This window comes from Oncorhynchus kisutch, linkage group LG5 (assembly GCF_002021735.2).
Source record: "Oncorhynchus kisutch isolate 150728-3 linkage group LG5, Okis_V2, whole genome shotgun sequence".
NCBI classification, from domain to species: Eukaryota; Metazoa; Chordata; class Actinopteri; order Salmoniformes; family Salmonidae; genus Oncorhynchus; species Oncorhynchus kisutch.
In genome coordinates, this window is record NC_034178.2 from 14,275,320 (window position 1) to 14,300,275 (window position 24,956).

General features: G+C 44.4%; 2 protein-coding genes across 4 annotated transcripts; one reads left to right on the plus strand and one right to left on the minus strand.

Annotated features, from left to right (window-relative positions):
- Positions 1–6,440: 6,440 nt before the first annotated feature.
- LOC109890691 (homeobox protein PKNOX1) lies at positions 6,441–13,738 on the plus strand. Of its 3 annotated transcripts, none has more exons than XM_020482676.2 (11): positions 6,441–6,559; positions 7,494–7,613; positions 9,446–9,582; positions 9,800–9,971; positions 10,491–10,664; positions 10,848–10,995; positions 11,289–11,386; positions 11,478–11,612; positions 12,567–12,643; positions 12,742–12,914; positions 13,220–13,738. In XM_020482676.2, the coding sequence occupies exons 2-11, from the start codon at positions 7,563–7,565 to the stop codon at positions 13,399–13,401; spliced, it is 1,347 nt and encodes a 448-aa protein (XP_020338265.1). In that variant the 5' UTR covers positions 6,441–6,559; positions 7,494–7,562; the 3' UTR covers positions 13,402–13,738. The 3 variants fall into 3 exon arrangements, with proteins under 3 accessions (XP_020338265.1, XP_020338267.1, XP_020338266.1); XM_020482678.2 differs by having other exon boundaries at positions 10,848–10,965; XM_020482677.2 differs by lacking the exon at positions 6,441–6,559 and adding an exon at positions 6,613–6,773.
- A 736-nt stretch (positions 13,739–14,474) lies between these two features.
- On the minus strand, positions 14,475–22,584 carry LOC109890446 (transmembrane protease serine 3-like). Its single transcript, XM_031823861.1, has 13 exons — positions 22,528–22,584; positions 22,006–22,279; positions 21,662–21,781; positions 20,966–21,082; positions 20,615–20,738; positions 18,908–19,036; positions 17,484–17,530; positions 17,213–17,378; positions 16,876–17,048; positions 15,595–15,690; positions 15,337–15,479; positions 14,863–15,015; positions 14,475–14,498 (listed from the first exon to the last, which is right to left on the minus strand). The coding sequence occupies exons 1-13, from the start codon at positions 22,582–22,584 to the stop codon at positions 14,475–14,477; spliced, it is 1,623 nt and encodes a 540-aa protein (XP_031679721.1).
- Positions 22,585–24,956: the final 2,372 nt, after the last annotated feature.

A 24,956-nucleotide genomic window follows, 5' to 3' on the forward strand; every position in this document is an offset into this window, starting at 1 on the left:
TATTCGGCCCCCTTGAACTTTGCGACCTTTTGCCACATTTCAGGCTTCAAACATAAAGATATAAAACTGTATTTTTTTGTGAAGAATCAACAACAAGTGGGACACAATCATGAAGTCGAACGACATTTATTGGATATTTCAAACTTTTTTAACAAATCAAAAACTGAAAAATTGGGCGTGCAAAATTATTCAGCCCCCTTAAGTTAATACTTTGTAGCGCCACCTTTTGCTGCGATTACAGCTGTAAGTCGATTGGGGTATGTCTCTATCAGTTTTGCACATCGAGAGACTGCAATTTTTTCCCATTCCTCCTTGCAAAACAGCTCGAGCTCAGTGAGGTTGGATGGAGAGCATTTGTGAACAGCAGTTTTCAGCTCTTTCCACAGATTCTCGATTGGATTCAGGTCTGGACTTTGACTTGGCCATTCTAACACCTGGATATGTTTATTTTTGAACCATTCCATTGTAGATTTTGCATTATGTTTTGGATCATTGTCTTGTTGGAAGACAAATCTCCGTCCCAGTCTCAGGTCTTTTGCAGACTCCATCAGGTTTTCTTCCAGAATAGTCCTGTATTTGGCTCCATCCATCTTCCCATCAATTTTAACCATCTTCCCTGTCCCTGCTGAAGAAAAGCAGGCCCAAACCATGATGCTGCCACCACCATGTTTGACAGTGGGGATGGTGTGTTCAGGGTGATGAGCTGTGTTGCTTTTATGCCAAACATAACGTTTTGCATTGTTGCCAAAAAGTTCAATTTTGGTTTCATCTGACCAGAGCACCTTCTTCCACATGTTTGGTGTGTCTCCCAGGTGGCTTGTGGCAAACTTTAAACGACACTTTTTATGGATATCTTTAAGAAATGGCTTTCTTCTTGCCACTCTTCCATAAAGGCCAGATTTGTGCAATATACGACTGATTGTTGTCCTATGGACAGAGTCTCCCACCTCAGCTGTAGATCTCTGCAGTTCATCCAGAGTGATCATGGGCCTCTTGGCTGCATCTCTGATCAGTCTTCTCCTTGTATGAGCTGAAAGTTTAGAGGGACGGCCAGGTCTTGGTAGATTTGAGGTGGTCTGATACTCCTTCCATTTCAATATTATCGCTTGCACAGTGCTCCTTGGGATGTTTAAAGCTTGGGAAATCTTTTTGTATCCAAATCCGTCTTTAAACTTCTTCACAACAGTATCTCGGACCTGCCTGGTGTGTTCCTTGTTCTTCATGATGCTCTCTGCGCTTTTAACGGACCTCTGAGACTATCACAGTGCAGGTGCATTTATACGGAGACTTGATTACACACAGGTGGATTGTATTTATCATCATTAGTCATTTAGGTCAACATTGGATCATTCAGAGATCCTCACTGAACTTCTGGAGAGAGTTTGCTGCACTGAAAGTAAAGGGGCTGAATAATTTTGCACACCCAATTTTTCAGTTTTTGATTTGTTAAAAAAGTTTGAAATATCCAATAAATGTCGTTCCACTTCATGATTGTGTCCAACTTGTTGTTGATTCTTCACAAAAAAATACAGTTTTATATCTTTATGTTTGAAGCCTGAAATGTGGCAAAAGGTCGCAAAGTTCAAGGGGCCGAATACTTTCGCAAGGCACTGTATCATGTCCAATCATTTGAATTTACCACATGTGGACTCCAAACAATTTGTATAAACATCTCAATGATGATAATGGAAACAGGATGCACCTGAGCTCAATTTTAGCAAAGGGTCTGAATACTTATATAAATAAGGTAAGGTATTTCTTTTATATTTAAAACATTTGCAAACATTTCTAAAAACCTGTTTTTGTTTTGTTATTATGGGGTATTGTGTGTAGATTGATGAGGATGTATTTACATGTATTTAATCAATTTTAGAATAAGGCTGTAACATAACATAATGGGGAAAAAGTCAAGGGGTCTGAATACTTTCCAAATGCACTGTAGTTGTCACATGCACACTTTGACCAGGCTTGGCTATAAAAGTGTGTAGCTCTTTCAAGTTGCTAATGGACTCGTGGTAGCCTCTCTGATCAGTCTCCTACTTCCTCTGTCATCCAGTTTGGCGGGACGGCCATTGGGGGGAAAAGTACCCAATTGTCATACTTGAGTAAAAGTAAAGATACCTTAATAGAAACTGATCTAAGCAGGGTCTTAGTGTTGCCATACAACTTCCACCTCTTAATAATCGTCTTGACCGTGCGCCAGGGGATATTAAACGCCTTTGAAATATGTTTATACCCATCCCTTGATCTGCGCCTTTCCACTACTTTGTCCCAGAGTTCTTTTGAATTCTCCTTCATGCTCATGGTTGAGTGTTTGCTTTGCAATTCACTGCCCAGCAGAGGGAACCCAAATGAACTGCAGAATGAGTCCTGAAATCATGTTAATCACTACAATAAAACAGATGGAGGCCAATTAACTTGGTGTGTGATTTTGAAGGTGATTGGTTACAACCTGAGCTAATTTAGGATTACTAGTACAAGGGGGTGGACACTTATCCAACCAAGCTATTTCCTTTTTTGTTCTTGTTGATATAAATAAATACAAATCTGAATATTTGTTTCACTTGGAAGTTGTGGGGTAGGATGTATAGATCAATGGAATAATAATCTATTCCCAGCCATTTTAATTCCAGGCTATAAGGCAACAAAAGGTGACAATTTTGAAAGAGGGTGTACATTTTCTACACCGTCTCTTTGATTCCTCATGTCTCACCATGTTTTCATCACTTCTTTCCATCTTCCAACCCCAACACTCCCTGATTTACCCAGCCTTGGAACGATGGCGCCAGAGCGTAGGGCTGCCGTCTTATCGGCTCTTAACCAACCATGCTATTTTGTTAGTTTTTTCGTGTTTGTTCGTAACTTGTTTAATCCATAATGTTGATGCTACCGTCTCTTAGGACCGAAAAGAGATTCTGGACATCAGAACTGCGATTGCTCACCTCAAACTGGACGAAGAGTTCTTCTTCAATGAGTCGGACGGGAGGGATATACTACAGACACCCGACCAGGCCCAGATCCCCATGATTCGCTGGAGAAGGAAACTGAGATTTAGTGGGAAAAGATCAGGGTGCCTTGCGAGGATCAGGCGACGAGTGGCTAATCTGCCCTTGCGATCCGTATTGCTAGCTAATGTTAAATCGCTGGACAATAAATGGGACGAGCTGAAAGCACGTATATCCTACCAACGGGACATTAAAAACTGTAATATCTTATGTTTCACCAAGTCATGGCTGAACAACGACATTAAGAACATACAGCTGGCGGGTTATACACTCCATCGGCAGGACAGAACAGTAACCTCTGGTAAGACATGGGGCGGGGGCCTATGCATATATGTGAACAACAGCTGGTGCATGATATCTAAGGAAGTCTTGAGGTTTTGCTAACCTGAGGTAGAGTATCTCATGATAAGCTGTAGACCACACTATCTACCGAGAGAGTTTTCAACTGTATTTTTCGTAGCTGTCTACATACCACCACAGACCGATGCTGGCACTAAAACCGCCCTCAATGAGCTGTATATGGCCATAAGCAAACAGGAAAACGCTCATCCAGAGACGGCACTCCTAGTGGCCAGAGACTTTAATGCAGGGAAACTTAAATCAGTTTTACCTCATTTCTATCAGCATGTTAAATGAGCAACCAGAGGAATAAAATTTATAGACCACCTTTACTCAACACACAGAGACGTGTACAAAGCTCTCCCTCACCCTCCATTTGGCAAATCTGACAATAATGATTCCTGCTTACAAGCACAAATGAAAGCAGGAAGCACCAGTGACTCGGTCTATAAAAAAGTGGTCAGACGAAGCAGATGCTAAACTACAGGACTGCTTTTCTAGCACAGACTGGAATATGGAAACATTCGCACTGAGCTAAAGGGTAGAGCTGCCGCTTCAAGGAGCGGGACTCTAACCCGGAAGCTTATAAGAAATCCCGCTATGCCCTCTGACGAACCATCAAACAGGTAAAGCATCAGTTCAGGACTAAGATCAAATGTTACTAGTCCGGCTCCGACGCTCGTCGGATGTGGCAGGGTTGGCAAACTATTACAGACTACAAAGGGAAGCACAGCCGAGAGCTGCCCAGTGACACGAGCCTACCAGATGAGCTAAATAACTTCTGTGCTCGCTTCGAGGCAAGTAACACTGAAACATGCATGTGAGCATCAGCTGTTCCGGACGACTGTGTGATCACGCTCTCTGCAGCCGATGTGAGTAAGACCTTCAAACAGGTTACCAGGATGAGTACTGCGAGCCTTGCGCTGACCAACTGGCAAGTGTCTTCACTATATATATTTACCAAAAATATATGGGGGATTGGAAATGATGCAGACAATTACATTGATGGAAGCAACAATTTATCCGCAATATTAAAGCTGATCCAGGAAAGAAAAAATCCAGGAAAAAAGGTGTCTTCACTGACATTTTCAACATCTCCCTGTCTGAGTCTGTAATACCAACATGTTTCAAGCAGACCACCATAGTCCCGAGTGCCCTCAAAGCTCATCACTGAGCTAAGGACCCTGGGACTAAACGCCTCCCTCTGCAACTGGATCCTGAACTTCCTGACGTGCCGCCCCCAGGTGGTAAGGGTAGGTATCAACACATCCACCACGCTGATCCTCAACACGGGGCCCCTTCAGGGGTGCGTGCTCAGCCCCCTTCTGTACTCCATGTTCACTCATGACTCCACGGCCAGGCACGACTCCAACACCCTCATTAGGTTTGCTGATGACACAACAGTGGTAGGCCTGATCACCGAAAACGATGAGACAGCCTATAGGGAGGAGGTCTAAGACCTGACCATGTGGTGCCAGGACAACAACCTCTCCCTCAACGTGATCAAGACAAAGGGGATGATTGTGGACTACAGGAAAAGGAGGACCGAGCAAGTGCTCCTTCTCATCGAAGGGGCTGTAGTGGAGCAGGTTGAGAGTTTCAAGTTCCTTGGCATCCACATCACCAACAAACTAACCTGGTCCAAGCACACCAAGACAGTCGCGAAGAGGGCATGACAAAACCTATTCCCCCTCAGGAGACTGAAATGATTTGGCATGGGTCCTCAGATCCTCAACAGGTTTTACAGCTGCACCATCGAGAACATCCTGACGGGTTGCATCACTGCCTGTTATGGCAACTGCATGGCCTCTGAGCACAAGGCACTACACAAGATAGTACGTACGGCCCAGTACATTACTGGGGTCAAGCTTCCTGCCATCCAGCACCTCTGTACCAGGCGGTGTCAGAGGAAGGCCCTAAAAATTGCCAAGACTCCAGCCACCCTAGTCATAGATGTCCTCTCTGCTATTGCACGGCAAGCGGTACCGGAGTGCCAAGTCTAGGTCCAAGAGGCTCCTAAATAGCTTCTACCCGCCGAACAATAAGACTCCTGAACAACTAATCAAATGGCTACCCAAACTATTTGCCTAGCCTCTCTGGAACATTGATGCTACTTTCTGTTATTATCTTTGCATAGTCACTTCAATAACTCTACCTTCATGTACATATTACCTATATTACCTCGACTAACCGGTGCCCCCGCACACTGACTCTGTATCGGTACCCCCTGTATATAGCCCCACTATTGTTATTTACTTCTGCTCTTTAATTATTTGTTATTCTTATCTCTTACTTTTTTTGTTTGTTATTTTCTTAAAACTGCATTGTTGGTTGAGGGCTTGTAAGTCAGCATTTCACTGTAATACCTGTTGTATTCGGCGCATGTGACAAATAACATTTTATTTGATATCAGAGCCTCTGGGGGCTTGGTGGATAAGTATGAGAAAGCACTGTCTGAGGAGATGGCCAAACGACAGCGGTTGTACAGTGGTGGTGACCTCACTGAGTTCCCCGATTTTTAGTTCCCTGGTGAGTCAATTGTGTGTTCAGAAGTATCCGTCTTGTAGTTTAAATGACATTTAAAAAGTCAGGTCAGGTCAGCATACGTTTTACTATCCTTTGATCATCTGTGATGCACTTTATATCCATAATCTACATCTTAATTTAGGAGCATAGATTTCACAGTGTACAGTGTCGCTTTTCTTTCTCTTTTCAGGCCCAAGTTAGATGATTGGTCTGCAAAATTATCTTCACTTTGTCTTTTGTCTTTTAATTAAATCTGACCAATAACCATCTTTAATTTGAAAAAAATGTTTTAGTATGGGTAGTCTCCTTCACATCTTTGTTTAAAAAGTTGTCATTGCATCAGAAATATAAAACTCATGTCAATTATTAGGGATAATTGTTCAATGATTCATGTTTTTGTCATTTGTAGGCCTAGTCCATTGCATACACTTTTAAGTGTGTATACATTTTATGTAATAGAAATGTATTTTTAATTCCTAATAATAATTTGTAATCATAATTTAAGCATAAGGGGAAGGGTATCGGCCTCTAGGGGCGGGACAAGGCATGTTCGGAATTGCTTCTCCTCCCACATGTTGAATATTAATGAGAGAAAATAGTCTGCGAGCCTATACGTAGTGACGACACACGAAAACTGCGGGCCCGGATTGCAGCAGCCCCTTGTCACTGTGACGAAGATTGGCACTAAGGTAAGCTGTCACTCAAATTCCTCTTTTTTTTCGTCGCCCATCAATCTAACAATCGACGCAACATGCTTGAATGCAGTGGCTCGCCATGGAATGAGCCAATGTGCACTTTGCAGAATGGACAGTGAGCCAAAAAGACTGATCACACATAAAGACAAGCTGTTGTGGCGAGAGAAAAAAAGATGTCCGCTTGTTTGGAAAAGGCGCATTGGAAATGGTGAATGAGAAGGCCAAGCGTGTGTTCACTCATCTACAGACTATTGGATATTCGAATGTTATTATGAGAGATACCTAGTGATGACCGCAATGTAGATGGGATGTGTGCTGTTGACAGTTTTATTTGTTCAACATTTGAAAGCACCAATATTATCTGCTACATGTAGCCTGAGCCGCTATACGATCTTTAGACAGCGACGGTATGATACACTGGTAATCAAATTGACACGAAATTGTATGCACTTTTTTGTTTGTTATGGAAACACATTAGATTTTTTCCCCCTTATTTATTTTTGCCAATGGATACGGCTTGCTAAGGAGAGATTCGTGGGCCTAGTGTCCCAGTTTAGGATGATGCTTGGTGAACATTACGAACTGTAGATGCACAACTACTGCGTTAAAAAAATGCTTTATTTAATCAAAATGTGTGCCCGGAAGTTAGGGCTACTGACTGTACAACATACCTCCCACCCTGCACGCGCGTGAATTGATAACTGCACTGTCTGAATTCCATTCTGATACACGCATACAGTGACCAAGCATTTACCACACTCCAAAAAATATGAATCCTCCTACCCCAGAATGAAATGCCCTGTGTTGACATAGTACCCTGACTCTACGTTCTTCATTGGCTATGTATGTATCATGCAATGGTTATATCTAATCTATCACAACAACGAAAACCTTATCTAAACCCCATGTCTGATGCATTTGTCTGTAGGACTGGTAGCCACACAGGTCTTAGGTCTTGGACTGGAATGCCCGTGTATTGGCATCATTGGCAGCGACCATGATGGAAGCCCAGTCGGCATCTCTAGATGAGTACCCGGAGGTAGATCAGGTAAGAGATTGAAGACGAGGAGGAGTGAAGTTTGAACATATGACAAAGTGGGTGGCCATATTCCAATGAATGAGCTGTGTGATGTTATATACCCCAAACTTAACCACAAATTCACTAGTAAATTAATAACTGTCTGATGAAATGTTCCTGTCCTGAATTCCCAATTTCAATGAGCTGCTGTGAAAGTTAATATTACACACATTAAAAGTCTATCAATCCTCTGTGGACTCCATGGCCTCCCAGCAAACATGGCAGAGATCGCGGGGGCTGAGTCTAACCACACATCTTCTAGCTCTCACATAAATGTGTATTTTAACACATTTGCCTTTCAATCAAAGTCATTGTTGCACCATCACATGGCAATCACAAGGGCAAGGACCATCAATATCCAGAGACCGTGAGTGGGGGAATGTTTTTCAAATACTGTAACAGCCACACATCTACGGTGTGCAAGTAGGAGAAAGGCAATATTCATCATCATACATGTCATTTTAATATAATATATGCCATTTTGCATATGCTTTTATCTATACAGAACAAAAATATAAACGCCACATGTAAAGTGTTGGTTTCATGAAATAAAAGATCCCAGATATTTTCCATACGCACAAAAAGCTTGTTTCTCTCATTGAGTGTACTCATTTGTTTACATCCCTGTTAGTGAGCATTTCTCTTTTGCCAAGATAATCCTTCCACCTGACAAGTGTGGCATTAAACAGCATGATCATTGCACAGGTGCACCTTGTGCTGGGGACAGTAAAAGGCCACTAAAATGTGCAGTCTTGTTACACAACACGTTGCCACGGATGCCTCAAGTTTTGAGGGAGTGTGCAATTGGCATGTTGACTGCAGGAATGTCCACCAGAGCTGTTGCCAGAGAATTGCATGTTTCATTTCTCTACCAACGTTGTTTTGGCAGTTCGTCCAACCGGCCTCACAACCGCAGACCACGGGTTAGCACGCCAGCCCAGGACCTCCACATCTGGCTTATTCACCTGCTGGATCGTCTGAGACCAGACAACTGGACAGCTGATGAAAGATAGACTGGTTTTCTGATCCACTCCCCTACCTTTTTTTTTTTTTAAGGTATCTGTGACCAACAGATGCATATCTGTAGTCCCATCCATGCGAAATCCATAGATTAGGGCCTAAGGAATTTATTTAAATTGACTGATTTCCTTATATGAACTGTAACTCAGTAAAACCTTTGAAATTGTTGCACGTTTTTATATTTTTGTTCAGTATAAAATTACTTGCAGTCATGAGTGCATACATTTTTCCCGTATGGGTGGTCCCATTAATCAAACCCACAATCCTGGCATTGCACGCACTGTGCTCTACCAACTGTGCTACAGAGGACCACTTTAAAAACCAATGAATCTCAGATCCAGTGAAGAATTAGGCACAGTTGGAATGAGCCTGACCTGAGGCAGTGTAGGACAGGGTCGTGTTCACTAGAAACCAAATGGGAAAAAAACGTTGAAACAGGGAAGGACTAGAATGGATCATGAGTAATTTATAACTGTATGTAGAAGTTACAGACAGTGTATTCATCGGGGTTCAATGTGAGTAGATAAATTGCTAAGGCGGTGTCTGTAAGCCGCTGAATTGAGACAGTGTTATGAGTGGAAAGAGTCAGACCAATATCTCTCTCCTCTCCCTGGGGTGTGTGTACTCACCCCATTACCACCCTGAGGGGGAGTCATCTACCAACCACTGACTAACTTTACTGGATTTCACTCCTATCCCATCCCTTCTCCTCCACTCTCCTATTTTATCTGCCTTGTTTCCCACTCTTCTCTTTACCATACTTGTCTCTTCCCTGGGTAAAGGTCTTGGTGCAGATGCGTGCGGATGCGGAGGGGGATCCGGAGCAGAGTCTGACCGAGGGAAGCGAGGGGGGAGCAGGCAGCCCCTCTGCCATGCAGCCCCAGATGCCCATGGACACAGACAAGCAGGCCATCTACAGGTAGGCGAGTCATGGTACTCCTCCACTCCATCCTCCTCATCAGATCTGTTTCCCTCTGTTTCCCCTCCCCCCTCCTTCATTTTCCTTCCCTTGTCCTGTTTATGACTGTGAGCTTGTGTGGATGTTGCGAGTGTCGGTGCATGACTGTGTGTTTGTGTACTTTCATTAACTGTGCCGACTGTGGCGTTAATCCTTTGCACTCGCCTGTGCATCGCAGGCACCCCCTGTTCCCTCTGCTGGCCCTGCTCTTTGAGAAGTGTGAGCAGTCGACTCAGAGCTCGGACTGCGTCAGCTCTGCCAGCTTCAACGTGGACATTGAGAACTTTGTCCGCAGCCAGAAGAAAGAGGGCAAGGGCTTCTTCTGTGACGACCCAGACGTGGACAACCTGGTGAGGAACTCTGCACTACCAGGGTCTTGTTCATTTGGGCATGCAACTGAAAACATTTGAAAATGTTGTGCAACTGGAGAAAAAAAATAGTTGTTTCTTATTGGATATGCCCAGTTGGTCCTTTCCTGTTTGTATGTTTTCTTCCTTTTGGTACCTAATGAACATGACCTAGCTATTACACGTCTGTCTTTGACGTTATAAGATAATATAACGACGTTCCACGGATGTTGTTCCCCTCAACAAACCACTCTTGAATTGCCTCTTTACATCGAGCAATTGAAAGAGTGTATGTGTGATGGTTAATGTTTTATCAAAAAGACTGAAATAAATGTTGTGACCCATGTCTTTATTGGGAAGAACTGAAGAGACATGACTGACCAGCAAACTTATGTTGAATGACCTAATTGGGAAGGGTTAAGCTTAACCCTTGGCTACGGTCAGGGTTAGAGTTATGGGTTGGCAGCATACCTATCCATGGACCGCTAATTACCTCACATGACCTTTGACCTCTGACCCCAGATGGTGAAGGCCATCCAGGTGCTGCGTATACACCTCCTGGAGCTGGAGAAAGTGAGCGACTTGTGTAAGGACTTCTGTAGCCGCTACATCGCCTGCCTGCGCACCAAGATGAACAGTGAGACCCTGCTGAGTGGAGGAGAAACTGACAGCCCCTGTTCCCCTGTCCAGATACAGGTATTCACACACAGGTTATATACACACATTTCCCCTTCATAGATTATTTGTATCTTTCCCAGAGGGAACTTTGGCTATTGTATTGGGATTAAATGATAAGCGCATAATAGTACAATTATACAAGATGAACACATGAATGTGAATGCAGTAAGGCTAATTCTGTGTGTTTCCCCCCTCCCCCAGACCTCCAGCCCACTCACAGGAACCCTCAGCCCTCAAGGCATTGTGATGTCAGCCTCGGCCCTGCAGCAGGGCAACGTTACCCTGACAACAGTCAATTCTGCTGGCCAAGTGTTAGCAGGTATGTCTCCGTGGCATACCACCTCTACAGGTACCCTCTCCTCTCCGGCCTTACTGTGTTCCTGTTAAGACAACTACTATCAATACTGGGTCATATTAATTATGGCACACCGTAGCAAAACCTTTTTCAACGGATAACGAAAACATTATTTTCTTAGCAGGTTCAGGTAGTCCCTCCCTGTTTTAGTCAGTTTTCTTGAATCCGTGAATGTTACCTCTTTTTTTTCAGAGTTGATTTCAAAGTTGATTATGGTGAGGTGCTGAGGGTCCTTGGATCAAGGTGTTACCAAAAATGCCCTAACTTTTATTTGTGTGTATGAGCAGGTGGTACAGTGTACCAGCCCATCACAGTAGTCACTCCTCAGGGACAGGTGGTGGGACAAGCTATCTCACCCCAGACAATACGCATCAACAACACACAGGTGAGGAATACACCACACACACAGACAGACACACGGTCACACAAACTTACAGCCGGTTCTGTGAATTGACTGTGTGTGTGTGTGTGTACAGCTCCAGTTGCAGCTCAATCAGGACCTAAGCAGTTTCTTCACCCAGGAGGATAGCTCATCCAAGAGCAACAAGAGGGGGGTCCTTCCCAAATCAGCCACCAACATCATGCGCACCTGGCTCTTCCAACACATAGGGGTGAGTGAAAAACACCTCGTCTCAACCGTTCCTAAGATTAGAATAACTTCAACTATAACTGAATGTATTGTAACCCAGAGTAAAGCTCTGTTAGGTTATTCCAAGGGTGTCTGAGCATGCTTGCGTGCATGTGAGTGTGCACGTGCATGCATTTGGCCCCCGTCACGATGGCTCGTCCCATGATGGCTCGGAGCGGTTGCGTTGACAGAGACGGATGTGTTAGGTCCTCATATGACTGGCCCATGGTCTGCTGGCTAAATGCTAATCAAAGGTTAATCAGTAGACAGCCCACAGGCCCAATGGTGGACCTAACCAGACTGGTAGCTAACAGAGACCCTTTGTTCCCTGTGTGTGTTCGTGCATGTGTGGGTGTCGGTGTGTGTTTGTTGTGTGCCTGCGCGTGTGTGTAAGAGACAGTTAACTAGCAGCCAGATGTTAGAACATCCTAGCCCTCACAAAGACACTTTGAGATGATGCGTCTTCACTACAGCTTGTTCCTCTCTGCTTGCTCCCGAGCGGCCAATCCTGGCCCTCAAGCCTTTGTACATCCTAAAGTTGAATCTAAATGCATCCTGGTTGGGGCGAAAGCCCAACCTCCCAGTACCTCATAATTTTCCCCCACATGGGCCCACTAGCAATTTATACCGGTGTTATTAATGGTCCCTGTGGTGCCCACAAACGTTGCATGGTAGCAGATCAAGTTACAGAGAAATTGGGTAAAAAGGTATCCGACTAGTGGCCAGGCTGCTCCGAACTCTTAATTCACATAGAAGCGACTTTACTTAATCAACATCCTGTGCCATTCCAATACAAATGGACCTTTAGTCTTACGTCATCCATCCACAGTCTCACAGTCATCTGTCATCTACTCAGCTTAATAGGGAGCTAATAGAACTCATTTGCTGTAAATGATTGTTTGTGTTCTTTACCCTTCTCTCTTTCTTTCTCTCTCAGCATCCCTATCCCACAGAGGACGAGAAGAAACAGCTCGCCATACAGACCAACCTGACCCTGCTGCAGGTCAACAACTGGTGAGGCAATCTTTCACACACACACACACCTTATACCCAAGCGTAGAAATGTGGCCTCGGATGATTGTCTTAGCCCCTGTCCGTCTCTCCCTCTCCAGGTTCATTAATGCTAGGAGGCGTATCCTCCAGCCCATGATGGACAGCAGTGCTTCAGACACGCCCAAGAGCAGGAAGAGGACTCCCCAGAGCCGGCCCACCCAGCGTTTCTGGCCCATGGCCAACAACATTGCCTCGGCCGGTGTAGGGCAAGAGGTGGCCATGGACGATGACGGTAAATGCCCAGAAAAATGAATAATATGAAAAGTCTGCTAACTCTGATATGCTCCTGTTGTGATTTATTAAACCGCAAGTGAGAAATCACAGTAGGAACATATCAGAGTTCCGGACAATCCCCAGTCCTTACTACAGGCTGGGAGGAATGCCATGCTGTGGTTTTCACACCTTGATATGACTTGATCTTGCCCTTAACATACCAGCCATCTCTATTACCACGATAACCCCGGTCAACTCTGACTATACGCTGTCCAATTCCGTACTCGTTCGTGGGTGTGGCTGAAGCTTGATCTTTTTCCTCAGTGACCATGGTGACGATGGGCATGAGTGTAGACGAGCTGCAGACACTGACCTCAGACGGTGCAACACTGGCCATGCAGCAGGTGATGATGGGAGGACACAGCGAGGAGGAGGAGGGCGAGAGCGAGGAGGAGGAAGAAGAGGAGGAGGAGGAGGAGGGGGGTGACATGGCCGGATTGGAGTGACATACCACTACTGCGGGATGTGATGTCACACCCTCATGCATGCCTATGTTTGACTATATTACTCAACACTCATCACAGTGTCCAAGACAACCCACACTAGGCCTTTAAGGCCCTTCTAGAAACAGAAAAAAAATGCTATTTTTATATGTAAAATGTTTGGAATGAAGGCTGTTTAATATTTTTCATTTGGCTTTTTTGCTTAGTGTTTTTATTTTGTTTAGTTTGTTTTTTAAAGAATATTTATGTATGAACATTGAATGTCCAATATGGCTGACCTGCTTTTCAAGGTCTGTTGGATTTCTCTAATAATAAAATGTTCAAGAAAGATTCTCCTCAACTTTGTTTTTTTATTTCGGAGTGTAGAAACAGTATTTCAGGGGAGGATATCGACAGGGTGAACTAGGATGTATTGATAAGAAATTCACACCCTTATGAGTGCAACATCAAAAATGAATCATTGGAAAAAAAGCATTTTTTTTGTAAAAATAAATACATATCTTTATGGCATTTAAAAATGATACAGGTTTTTCCTTGTGTTCTCTGTGCCATATTTCTCTACTAACACATCTGCTATATAACAGTGTACTATACACAGTACATGTTACAACTATTCAACTATGTTACAACTATTGCCTACATACACGGTTTGTGTGTAGGGATGGAAGGGGCTCACGGTGGAGATGCTGACCTTCTAATATGAGACCAAACTTAGGCCAGGATTCAATCGGATCACCCTTTTTGGCTATGCCCCACTTACAGGCGATGTTACCACGATCGTGGAGATCGCATTCAAAGTAAACGCTGCAGATGCCGGCTCAATCGGAATTGACCTTTTTACTGTCAACTTTGCTACAATGCGGATCCTCCGCAGTCGTATTGAATCCTGGCCCTAGTTCATCTCCCCAGTCCTCCATTTATTGTCCACCATTCCCCTCCATCTTGTTTCTCTGACTTTAAAATAGAGCTATTGCTCAGCCTCAGATGGTGTCCATTCATTGTGGTGCTTAAGAACAAATAATTAGTGTCTCTGAGCAAAGTCCTCTAAATATGTGAGCCACTGTATCCTTTGGGGATCAAGGACTCAGTGCCTCTTCTTTCTGGGGAAAGATATCACAGAATGAGTGTGTGTCATTTTGATGTTAAACAGACTAACAGATTTAACTGACTAGTCCTAAAGAATAAACTACTAAAGGTTTTCCATTGATTTCACTGGCTGTCTCAAACTTCAAGACTGCTTCACTCTTAAATGAACGGTTCATTCTGCAACTGGTGAAACTCTTAGTAAATCCAGGCCTAAATTAATTTTGAAAACATCTGACAGACTTTGATTTTGGGGTGGACTGTCCATTTAAACCATGTATCTCTCTCCTTTGCATAGCAGCCTTAACAGTATTGCAGTACTGTCTGCCACCAGCAGAGTTCATCAGTGCACCAGTATACAGTACCAACAGTAGAATTCACCTCCATCTGCTGGTGGATCCAGGTCAGAGCGTGTGAGATGAGAGTGTACATGGCAGGATTGTTCCTCCCAGCACAGCCATAGCCCCAGCTAGTGGCCCCCGCCAGCTTCCACACTGATGACTCCTCACAGGCCAGAGGGCCTCCGCTATCCCCCTGAGGAGCCAAACACACCAGGATTAGCAGCAGTGCATTTGACTCCAAATAGGTGAGCGTTATAACACAAAACACACTGTGCTAAGGAACGGTTAAAAGCAGCGGGTGACCATTCTTGCGCCTTTGAACAGGAAATTGGTTGACATTTTCTGTTAATTTCCTGGCGATTCTACTTGCTGAATCACCACCGTTTCGTGATGGCAAAAACACAGTGGCCACCCCCTGCTTTTAACCGTTTGTCTTCGCTGTGTGCTTTTTGTCTGCACTTTGTCCTTTAGACAAATGGGGCATGGAACTCTGAGGTCCACTTCTGAAAGATACCTGGCAAGAGTCTTTGCCCCCCTCTAGGTAGCCTGCACAGACCATCCAAGGGGAGATGGCACCCTGGTACACTCCCGGTCCACTGCAGTCCCTGCTGGAGAGCACAGGGACCTGGGCAGAGTGCATGGACACACTGGTCTCCCCTGGAAAGACACACACACACAGAGAGAGGAAGGGCAGGAAAGGTGTATCACAGTATGTGCGGGCATGTGGTGCATGCTTGCGCATCTAGTCAGGTGTTGAATTTGAGCCCATCACCTCCATCCACTGTGGCACCCCACCCAGAGATCCAGCACATCTTCCCCTCCTCAAATCTCTCCCCATAGTTCGGCAGGCAGATAGGCTCAACCAGACCTGGAGGAAAAGACTTAGCCAATGAACCTGATGTGCTCCTTCAGATTTGAGGTGAATAAGAGCAGTTACTCTAAGGGCTCTATTCAATCCGTATTGCGGAAGTTCAGCACTAAAGCCCAATTTAAATGTAAAGGCAATGTTCCTGCGTTGGCGGGGGACTGTGTTCACAGTAAACCTTGCATACTGTATGTCAGCATAATCAGAAATGACCTTTACATTTCTATCACGCAATCTCTAATGCTTCCGCGATACAGATTGAAGATTGAATACAGCCCTATATCACTATCACTCAGTAGGACAAGACAGACAGGAAGAATTGGGACACATGTTTTGGTTGTTTTGCCTTGGTACTCCATGATACAATGACTATGAGGTTAAAGTGCAGACTGACAGTTTAAATATGAGGGTATTTTCATCCATATCGGCTGAACCGTTTAGAAAAAAATGATATTTGTGACTTTTTCACTCATCATTATTCAAGGTTTATCCATAATCATGGTAGCGTCCACATTAACGTATAAGTGTTTATTTTTGTATTTTACCTTTATTTAACTAGGCAAGTCAGTTAAGAACAAATTCTTATTTTCAATGACAGCCTAGGAACAGTGGGTTAACTGCCTGTTCAGGGGCAGAACGACAGATTTGTACCTTGTCAGCTTGGGGGTTTGAATTTGCAACCTTCCGGTTACTAGTCCAACGCTCTAACCACTAGGCTACCCTGCCACCCCAACATGTTATATTCTTATTAACAATAAAAGTCACTGCAAAATGACACAATACATTATTTACCATTCATTTCTATTGGGCACAAAATAATCTGAAACACAAACAAATACAAACAGTAAATGAATCCAACACATGTGTAGAGTCACACGTGTGATGTAGTCATTGCGTGCTATGAATATGGAACCAAACACTTAACTTTTTACTACTTTAATACACATATGAGTTCATTTGTCCCAATACTTTTGGTCCCTTAAAATGGGGAGATTATGTACAGTGCTGTCCTTTTTTAACGGTTCACCCGATATGGATGAAAATGCCCTCAAATTAAACCCGACAGCCTGCACTTTAACCTCATAATCATTGTGTCATTTAAAATCCAAAGTGCTGGAGTACAGAGCCAAAACAACAACAAAATGTCGCTGTCCCAAGACTTTTGGGGCTCATTGTAGACCGTGGTACCATTAAAGGTAAGAGGCTCTGTTAGCTTCAATAGAGCGATGTCATAGTTTAAGCCCTTTGGTTGGTAGCGGGCATGGTAGACAATCTTCTCCAAAGAGCGAGACAGCACCCCATTGATGGGCTGATCTGTCAATCCCACTTGCACCGCCCACAGCATGGTTTTTGTTGCAAACCTTGAGAAGGGATGGACAGTCAACCAATGAGACATCATATCACTTTAAAAAATAATGCTGTGTTCATGTAAGGTCAGTACAGTATAAATGTTTGTGTGTGTACGTACTTGCATGCGTGCGTGTGTGTGCGCACATGTGCACCTGTGTTTGTGAGAGAGACTCACCCGTAGACACAGTGTGCTGCTGTCACTATCCAGCGTGGTGTGATGATGGAGCCCCCACAGAGGTGTCGGTTCTGATAGTGCAGGCTGGCCTGCCAGGGAAACTGGCCTGGTTTGGAGACGTTCCCTCCCACAATACGAGACCTGAACATGGGCCTGGAGCCACAATCTGCAGGGGGCAGCCAGGGGAAAACCATTGATATGATAATGTTGCTAGTATGCACTCAAAACGCACACACACACTTCCTAACTCCACTGTCACTCTTTCACTCACCTAGGCACTTGAGTACGATCACACTCTCAGAGCTGCACTGGGTCTTACTGGAAAAACAGAGAATGATGGCTTATTACTGCCAACATACACACAGCCAGTCTGTGGACCTGAGCAGAGAACCAATTGTATATAACATGCTGGAAATAACTTCAGAAAATGAAATTATACAGTAAACTGGTTCAAATTAGGTTCTTCTCTGTATAACACCAATGTGAAAGTTTGATGTGTACCATGTACAAACCCAGTCAAGCCCTGATGTAATTGAGAAACATGACATGGACTGAAATGAAACATGAGATCACAACTAGACTTATGAAGCAGAGCAGAGCAACATAAACAATCAACACACGCTTACGAAACATGCTTTAGTTACTGCCGCCGAGCAACATGCGTTTCTGAGGGAAATGCTTCACATGACAAATGTGAAGCATTGACAAATACTGTATCATGCGCCACTTTGGGGGTACCTCCAGACAGTTACAGTGCCTTGCAAAAGTTTTCACCCCCCTTGCCGTTTTTCCAAATACACAGAAATTCTTGAAGGAAACCTGTTTCAGTCTTCCAGAGATTTGAGACTGGGACGGGGGTTCACCTTCCAGCAGGACAATGACCCTAAGCATACTGCTAAAGCAACCCTCGAGTGGTTTAAGGGTAAACATGTAAATGTCTTGGAATGGCCTCGTCAAAGCCCAGACCTCGATCCAATTGAGAATCTATGGTATGACTTAAAGATTGATGTACACCAGCGGAACCCATCCAACTTGAAGGAGCTGGAGCAGTTTTGCCTTGAAGGATGGGCAGAAATCCCAGAGGCTAGACGTGCCAAGCTTATAGAGACATACCCAAAGAGACTTGCAGCTGTAATTGCTGCAAAAGGTGGTTCAACAAGGTATTGACTTTGGGGGGGGATAGTTATGTACGCTCAAGTTCTGTTTTTTTATCTTATTTCTTGTTTGTTTCACAAGAAAATATATTTGCATCTTCAAAGTGGTAGACATGTTGTGTAAATCAAATGATACAAACCCCCCCCCAAAAAAAATATTTTTTAATTCCAGTGCGTAAGGCAACAAAATAGGAAAAATGCCAAGAGGAGTGAATACTTTCGCAAGCCACTGTAGCTCAAAAGGCTTCAGTTCCGATAACAGGAACAGGGAGACATTCAACCATCACAGCCCTGTTGACAGCCTCACATCAGCATAGTATGTAGTCCTTGCGGTGGCCTACCGTAGCTTGATGGCACAATCAAGAATTTGTGTACTTAACGCAATAGTTCTTGGGAAAAGATCTTTGGTTGTAAGGGCATACGCCAGAAGAGGAAGAACCTGCGGCAGCAGCTGTACATTAGAACTTTAATAGAAAGACTGGCAGACTGGTAGCGAGCACAGTTGTATTTTCTGTCAGAAATGGATGGCCAAATGGTTCACCTGAGGAAGGTGGTGTTATGGATCTTGACAGTCTGCTGGCGATCTGGATGACTCAGGTTGACTGATACCAGGTTAGCCTGGAAGGCCGACTCGACAGAGGAGAGAGGCAGGGATCTGGAACTGATGTAGCTGAGCGAACAAGAAGGAACCACACAGACATTTACAGTTTATTGGGGCAAATAGTGTGAATCTTCATTTGTCGCTTATAAGGCAGTGGGTGGGTTTGGGATGCTATTATGTTGACGTTCTGTGACTAGATCCATTGACAGCACTACCCATTCATTTACAATACATTTATAAAAGTGGTCACAGGATCCTAATATACTTGGACCACAACGGAAATAAGTCTGTTGACTTTATTGTGTTTCATCCACAGTTATTTTGAATGTGTGTCTTTGATTTCATGTGCCTGTGTCACGCCCTGACCTTAGTATTCTTTGTTTTCTTTATTATTTTGATTAGGTCAGGGTGTGACATGGGTGATATATGTGTTTTTGTGCCTGTCTAGGGGTTTTGTATGTCTATGGGTGTTCACTAGTCTAGGTGTTATGTATGTCTATGGTTTCCTAGATTGGTTCTCAATTAGAGGCAGCTGTTTATCGTTGTCTCTGATTGGGAACCATATTTAGGCAGCCATATTCATTGGGTATTTCTTGGGTTATTGTCTATGTGTTAGTTGCCTGTGTCTGCACTTATCTTATATAGCGTCACGCTGTTTTTGTATAGTTCGTTCAGTGTTCTTTCTTCATTAAAGAAGATGTATTCAAATCATGCTGCGCCTTGGTCTCATCGCTATAACGAACGTGACAGGCTGAGTCAACTGTATTTGTATTTTATAAAAGCAGTTAATTATTAATCCAAACATACTCCTAACATTAACTAGGAAGGTCTTAAAGGGATACTTTGGGATTTTGGCACTACATCTTTAGTCTTTATCTACTTCCCGTGAATCAGATAAACTTGTGGATACTGTTTTTATGTCTCTGTGTCCAGTTTAAAGGAAGTTAGAGGTAGTTTTGTGAGCCTGGCGTTAGCACAATGACTGGAAGTCTATGGGTATCTACTATGCTAGCAGATACCCATAGACTTTCAGTCATTATGCTAATGATAGTTAGCAATTGCGCTAGTGCTAATTAGCAACTTCCTTCAAACTGCACGCAGAGACTTAAAAATTGTATCCACATGTTCGTCTGGGGAAGTAGATAAAGGGCTTCATTACCAAAATGATCCCCAAAATGGGAACGTGGCCAGATCCATTGTAACACTGCCAATGGTATAACTGACAATCTTGACCTACTTAGAGCGCTGGTTGTTTGGGCTGGTGATTTTTCACTTAATTTAATGCCAGGCTGATTTTAATGGGATTAGCAATGCAGTTAATGGGACCTTTGGGTACAGAAACCCATTAGAAAGCCCTCACTCAGAAAGCTGGGTAAATGTGGGTGTATTACAACGAGGAGGGAGAGCGTTTTATCACAAACTGCAGAGTCATGTCGATGTAATAGTCTCTATCTCCTCAGGCCCTGTGGGAGAATGGTTTCTATGGTGGAATGATCTGTATTCTCTGTGCGTCTCTTGACATTGCTCCACTCACCCTCACCCTAGTCATCCACCATGCCAGCCCCAGTGAACCTCTGACCCTTCACTTATCTTTTTACCCCTGTCACAGAGAACTAATTCAATTCCATTCAATTCCCAACCGGGTACCTGGAGTATCCCAGCTGTTTGCAGGCAGAATAACCCAGTGTGTGATCCCAGTTGGTGGAGCACACAGTCCCCCATACACCCCTACTGTTGATCTGCAGCACAGAGCTCCTCCCACTCAGACGCACTAAGGGACAGACAGACAGACAGACATTAGTGTGTGTACAGGTTACTCTGTGAAAAGTCTGGCCTATCTGACCTAGCCTGGGGACGAGGTTACACAGTGAATAATGTGGATGAATGGTGCGAGGGAAATTCAAGCCCTTTATCAGGGTTACAGGGGGGGGGGGGGGGGGGGGGGGGGGGGGGCGTTTTTAGTCGTGCATGCGTGTGGGAGAGAAGTGTGCCTCTCACCACATTGCAGTTCGTCCTCCCCATCTGCGCAGTCGCTGACTCCATCACACTGCGCAGATCTGGCAAAACACAAAGTGGATGTGCTACAGTGGAACTTCCCCGTGCAGCTGACTCCCACTTTGGAAACCAGGAGGACACACGCATGTACACACAGACACACATTGTTACACACACACACACACACACACACACACATTGTTACACACGGTGGTGGAATTGGAAAGAAGTAGTAGTAAATTCCTATGATTCTATGTAAAAAGCACGTCACAATGATAAGTAATGACATGTTGACCCACCCCCTGATTACACACACAACTTGTCGTGTCATTCAGGCCTCAAGAGTAACTTACTGCACCCTGTCTCCTGTTACACATATGACACACGACTCCTCTTACAATCACAATAAAACAGTACAGAACAACGATACTATTACAATAACATTATGAGCCACTCAGACGCTGTATACCCTAATCCTAGTACTTGACACTCTATCCTAACACACAACATTGCCTGTTGTAACAGATAGATAACACTTTATAATGCAGCCATATAGTGTCAAGTGCAAAATGTGTCCTTGATTTCAATCCAACGACACGTGGTTCAACATTACTGCTATAGAAAAACTTTCTGATTATCTGTAATAATATGCTTGATAATGACTTTGTAATAACAAGGCCACAAACTGTGTTCCCTTACCTCCAAGCCCAATGCCTAGGGCTAGACTCAGGGCCAGTAGACCACACGCAACAATCACCAGCAGCAGCCAGTGTGCCAGGAGCTGGCTGCATAGGGTCTTAGTCTCCACCAAGCCGTCATCTGAACCAGCAGAAATGAACCATGAGAGAAAATCTAAACAAGGGGGGACAGGGCAACACTGGCACTAGTAAGGCCACAAACCATGAAGAGCCATGGTTAGCCCCATTACGACATGTGAGGCACTCATAGACAGAGCAAGGGGGTTTTCCTGACTCTGTGTCCAGACCACGAAAAACTCTTGGCGCATAGATGGAGAGTCATTGTGTCCTCTGAGGCTTCCATACCGTGCATGAAGGGCCGGACCTTGATGAAGCGCATGGAAGGGAGGTAGCTGGTTGGGGTGAGCTGGCCCTGGCTCTTTGGGGTGGGGGCAGGGGGCTCCTGGAACGGAGCGGTGGGTACATGGGGGTCCTGGAGATCCTGAGAGAAGGAGCCGCTGGTCTGGCCACTGAGGGGGCTGACATTGAAGGTGGTGGGGATCTCCACGGTTGGCAGGTCCTCGTGACTCACAGACTCAACCTCAATACGGAACGGGTCCGTTCCCTCTGCCCCAGACACCTGTATGGAGTGTGTACGAGAGAGAAAGAGAGAGAGAGAGAGACAAATAGAGAGACAGAGAGAAATAGAGGGAAGGCGTGCGAGAGAGAAGATGGATGGCGTGAGAGAGGGAGGGGGAGAGGAAAAGGGAAAATGAGAACGAGATTGAAAAAGAGATGAGGATGAGTCTTCATGGTCAGTTGTTTGTTCATCTGAAAAGCATTGACGTTAAAACACGCAGACCTCGAGAGGTCAGTCTGGCTACACACCTCCCTCTCTTCGGCTAAACCATCAGCAGCAGTCTTGTCACTATCAGGCATGGCCATATCTCCTCACCCAGCTAATCATCTTGGCCCCATGGTAGTAAGATGACCACCACTGGAGGCTGGTTGGAGCGATGGGAGACAGACCAGACTCTCTCTCTCTCTCGCTCTCTCTACCTCTCTCTCTCTACCTCTCTCTCTCTCTCTCTACTTCTCTCTCTCTACCTCTCTCTCTCTCTCTCTCTACTTCTCTCTCTCTCCTTCTCTCCCTCCCTCCTCTGGCCACACCCTGATGGAGAGAATGGGACACCTGAGCAGGTGCAACACCAGTGTGCCGTGCCACATAAAGGGGGGATCAAGTAACGTCTGAAAGCTCCTCGACCTCGCGGGTAAGGTTACAGTGGAGTATTCTGGGAAGACACTCAGGTCACATTGCTGCTACAGGTGTTGGGGGAATTAGGGAGGGCGTGGTGGGTCTGTGGTTGTAAGGTGAAAGGTCATAAGCCTACTTACTGGCTGTTCCATATGATGTGGTCAGTCAGGTGTACAGGCTAATAGAGATGGATGTAAGGAGGCCATGCATCTGGGGAATGCTCAGTCATTTGAATTGTGCAGTGCGTGACTGATCATTGGTGCATACTGTATAGGAGGAAGGTTTCTCTATTGTCAACAGGCAAGATCTTCGATGCGTACTTATCTGAGTCTAAGTGTATGACTAAAATAAAATACTATACGTTAGTAATTGTATAGTGAGCAGAACCTCTAGTGATCTAACGCCACCAATAGCAGTACTGTGTCACCAAGGAGTGGAGGGACGATGAGTTCCATTATTGGAGAACCCTTTAGCGTTGGACCCTTTTCCTCTGCTTCCTGTGTCTTGTTTCCTTGGGTGGTGCTTCGGTGTCTTTACATGTGTGGGTGTATGGCCATGTGCTGTGGCGATTTTAGAAAATAAATCTTGCTGGCGCAACAAAAAAAACAACATGCCAGCAAAGCCACTACACAACACTAAACAATATATGAATTGCACTATACTGGTGATAAACGGTGCCCCCAAACTGTTAGGGCCTACATAAAGCTGTCCCAACAGCAGAGCTTTCTTTTCAGCACCATGGAGTGAATTCTAACCACTGCTACACCTTGGCTATCAGTGGAGCCTTGTCTGGCAGCGAACCAGTTCATTCAGCCTCATTTACTGCCTTTGTAAAAACAAAGCTGGTATGGCTGACTTGCTTAAACAAATAGTGGATTTTACTGACAATTGAGATGTACAAACTATGGCATAAGGGAACGATGAGCAGATAAGAGGCAAGCCGTAATTTCGAATAAGACATTAATGAGTGAGCTAAGACGGATGAGGTCAAAATAACTATTTGTTCAGCACTTTTGAATTGTACAGTGACAGAATTCAGAACATGGGCCGTTCTTACAGTATTCTCCCTGTACACCAAGTCAGAATCGTATGATAAATAAAGGGGGCATTTAAGCAGACAATGAAAGCTCTTACAATATTTGATGATGACATTTCTATAAAACAGGCTATAGGCTACATGTGCACCACCAAGTCAGAACAGTAGGTTAAGTTATGAGGGGGAAAGGGACCAAATGATTAGGGTGAGGCACATGGGCTACTAACAGCATACTAAACAACATACACTTATTATTACTTTCTTAGCTACAGTATGCATACTGTATGCATTCTGCATTCAGAAAGTATTCAGACCCCTTTACTTTTTTCACATTTTGTTACATTACAGCCTTATTCTAAAATTGATAAAAAATATATATACACTGGGGCAAAAAAAGTATTTAGTCAGCCACCAATTGTGCAAGTTCTCCCACTTAAAAAGATGAGAGAGGCCTGTAATTTTCATCACACTTCAACTATGACAGACAAAATGAGAAAAGAAATCCAGAAAATCACATTGTAGGATTTTTAATGAATTTATTTACAAATTATGGTGGAAAATAAGTATTTGGTCAATAACAAAAGTTTATCTCAATTCCTTTTTATATACCCTTTGTTGGCAATGCCAGAGGTCAAACGTTTTCTGTAAGTCTTCACAAGGTTTTCACACACTGTTGCTGGTATTTTGGCCCATTCCTCCATGCAGATCTCCTCTAGAGCAGTGCTGTTTTGGGGCTGTTGCTGGGCAACACAGACTTTCAACTCCCTCCAAAGATTTTCTATGGGGTTGAGATCTGGAGACTGGCTAGGCCACTCCAGGACCTTGAAATGCTTCTTACGAAGCCACTCCTTTGTTCCCCGGGCGGTGTGTTTGGGATCATTGTCATGCTGAAAGACCCAGCCACGTTTCATCTTCAATGCCCTTGCTGATGGAAGAAGGTTTTCACTCAAAATCCCACGATACATGGCCCCATTCATTCTTTCCTTTACACGGATCAGTCGTCCTGGTCCCTTTGCAGAAAAACAG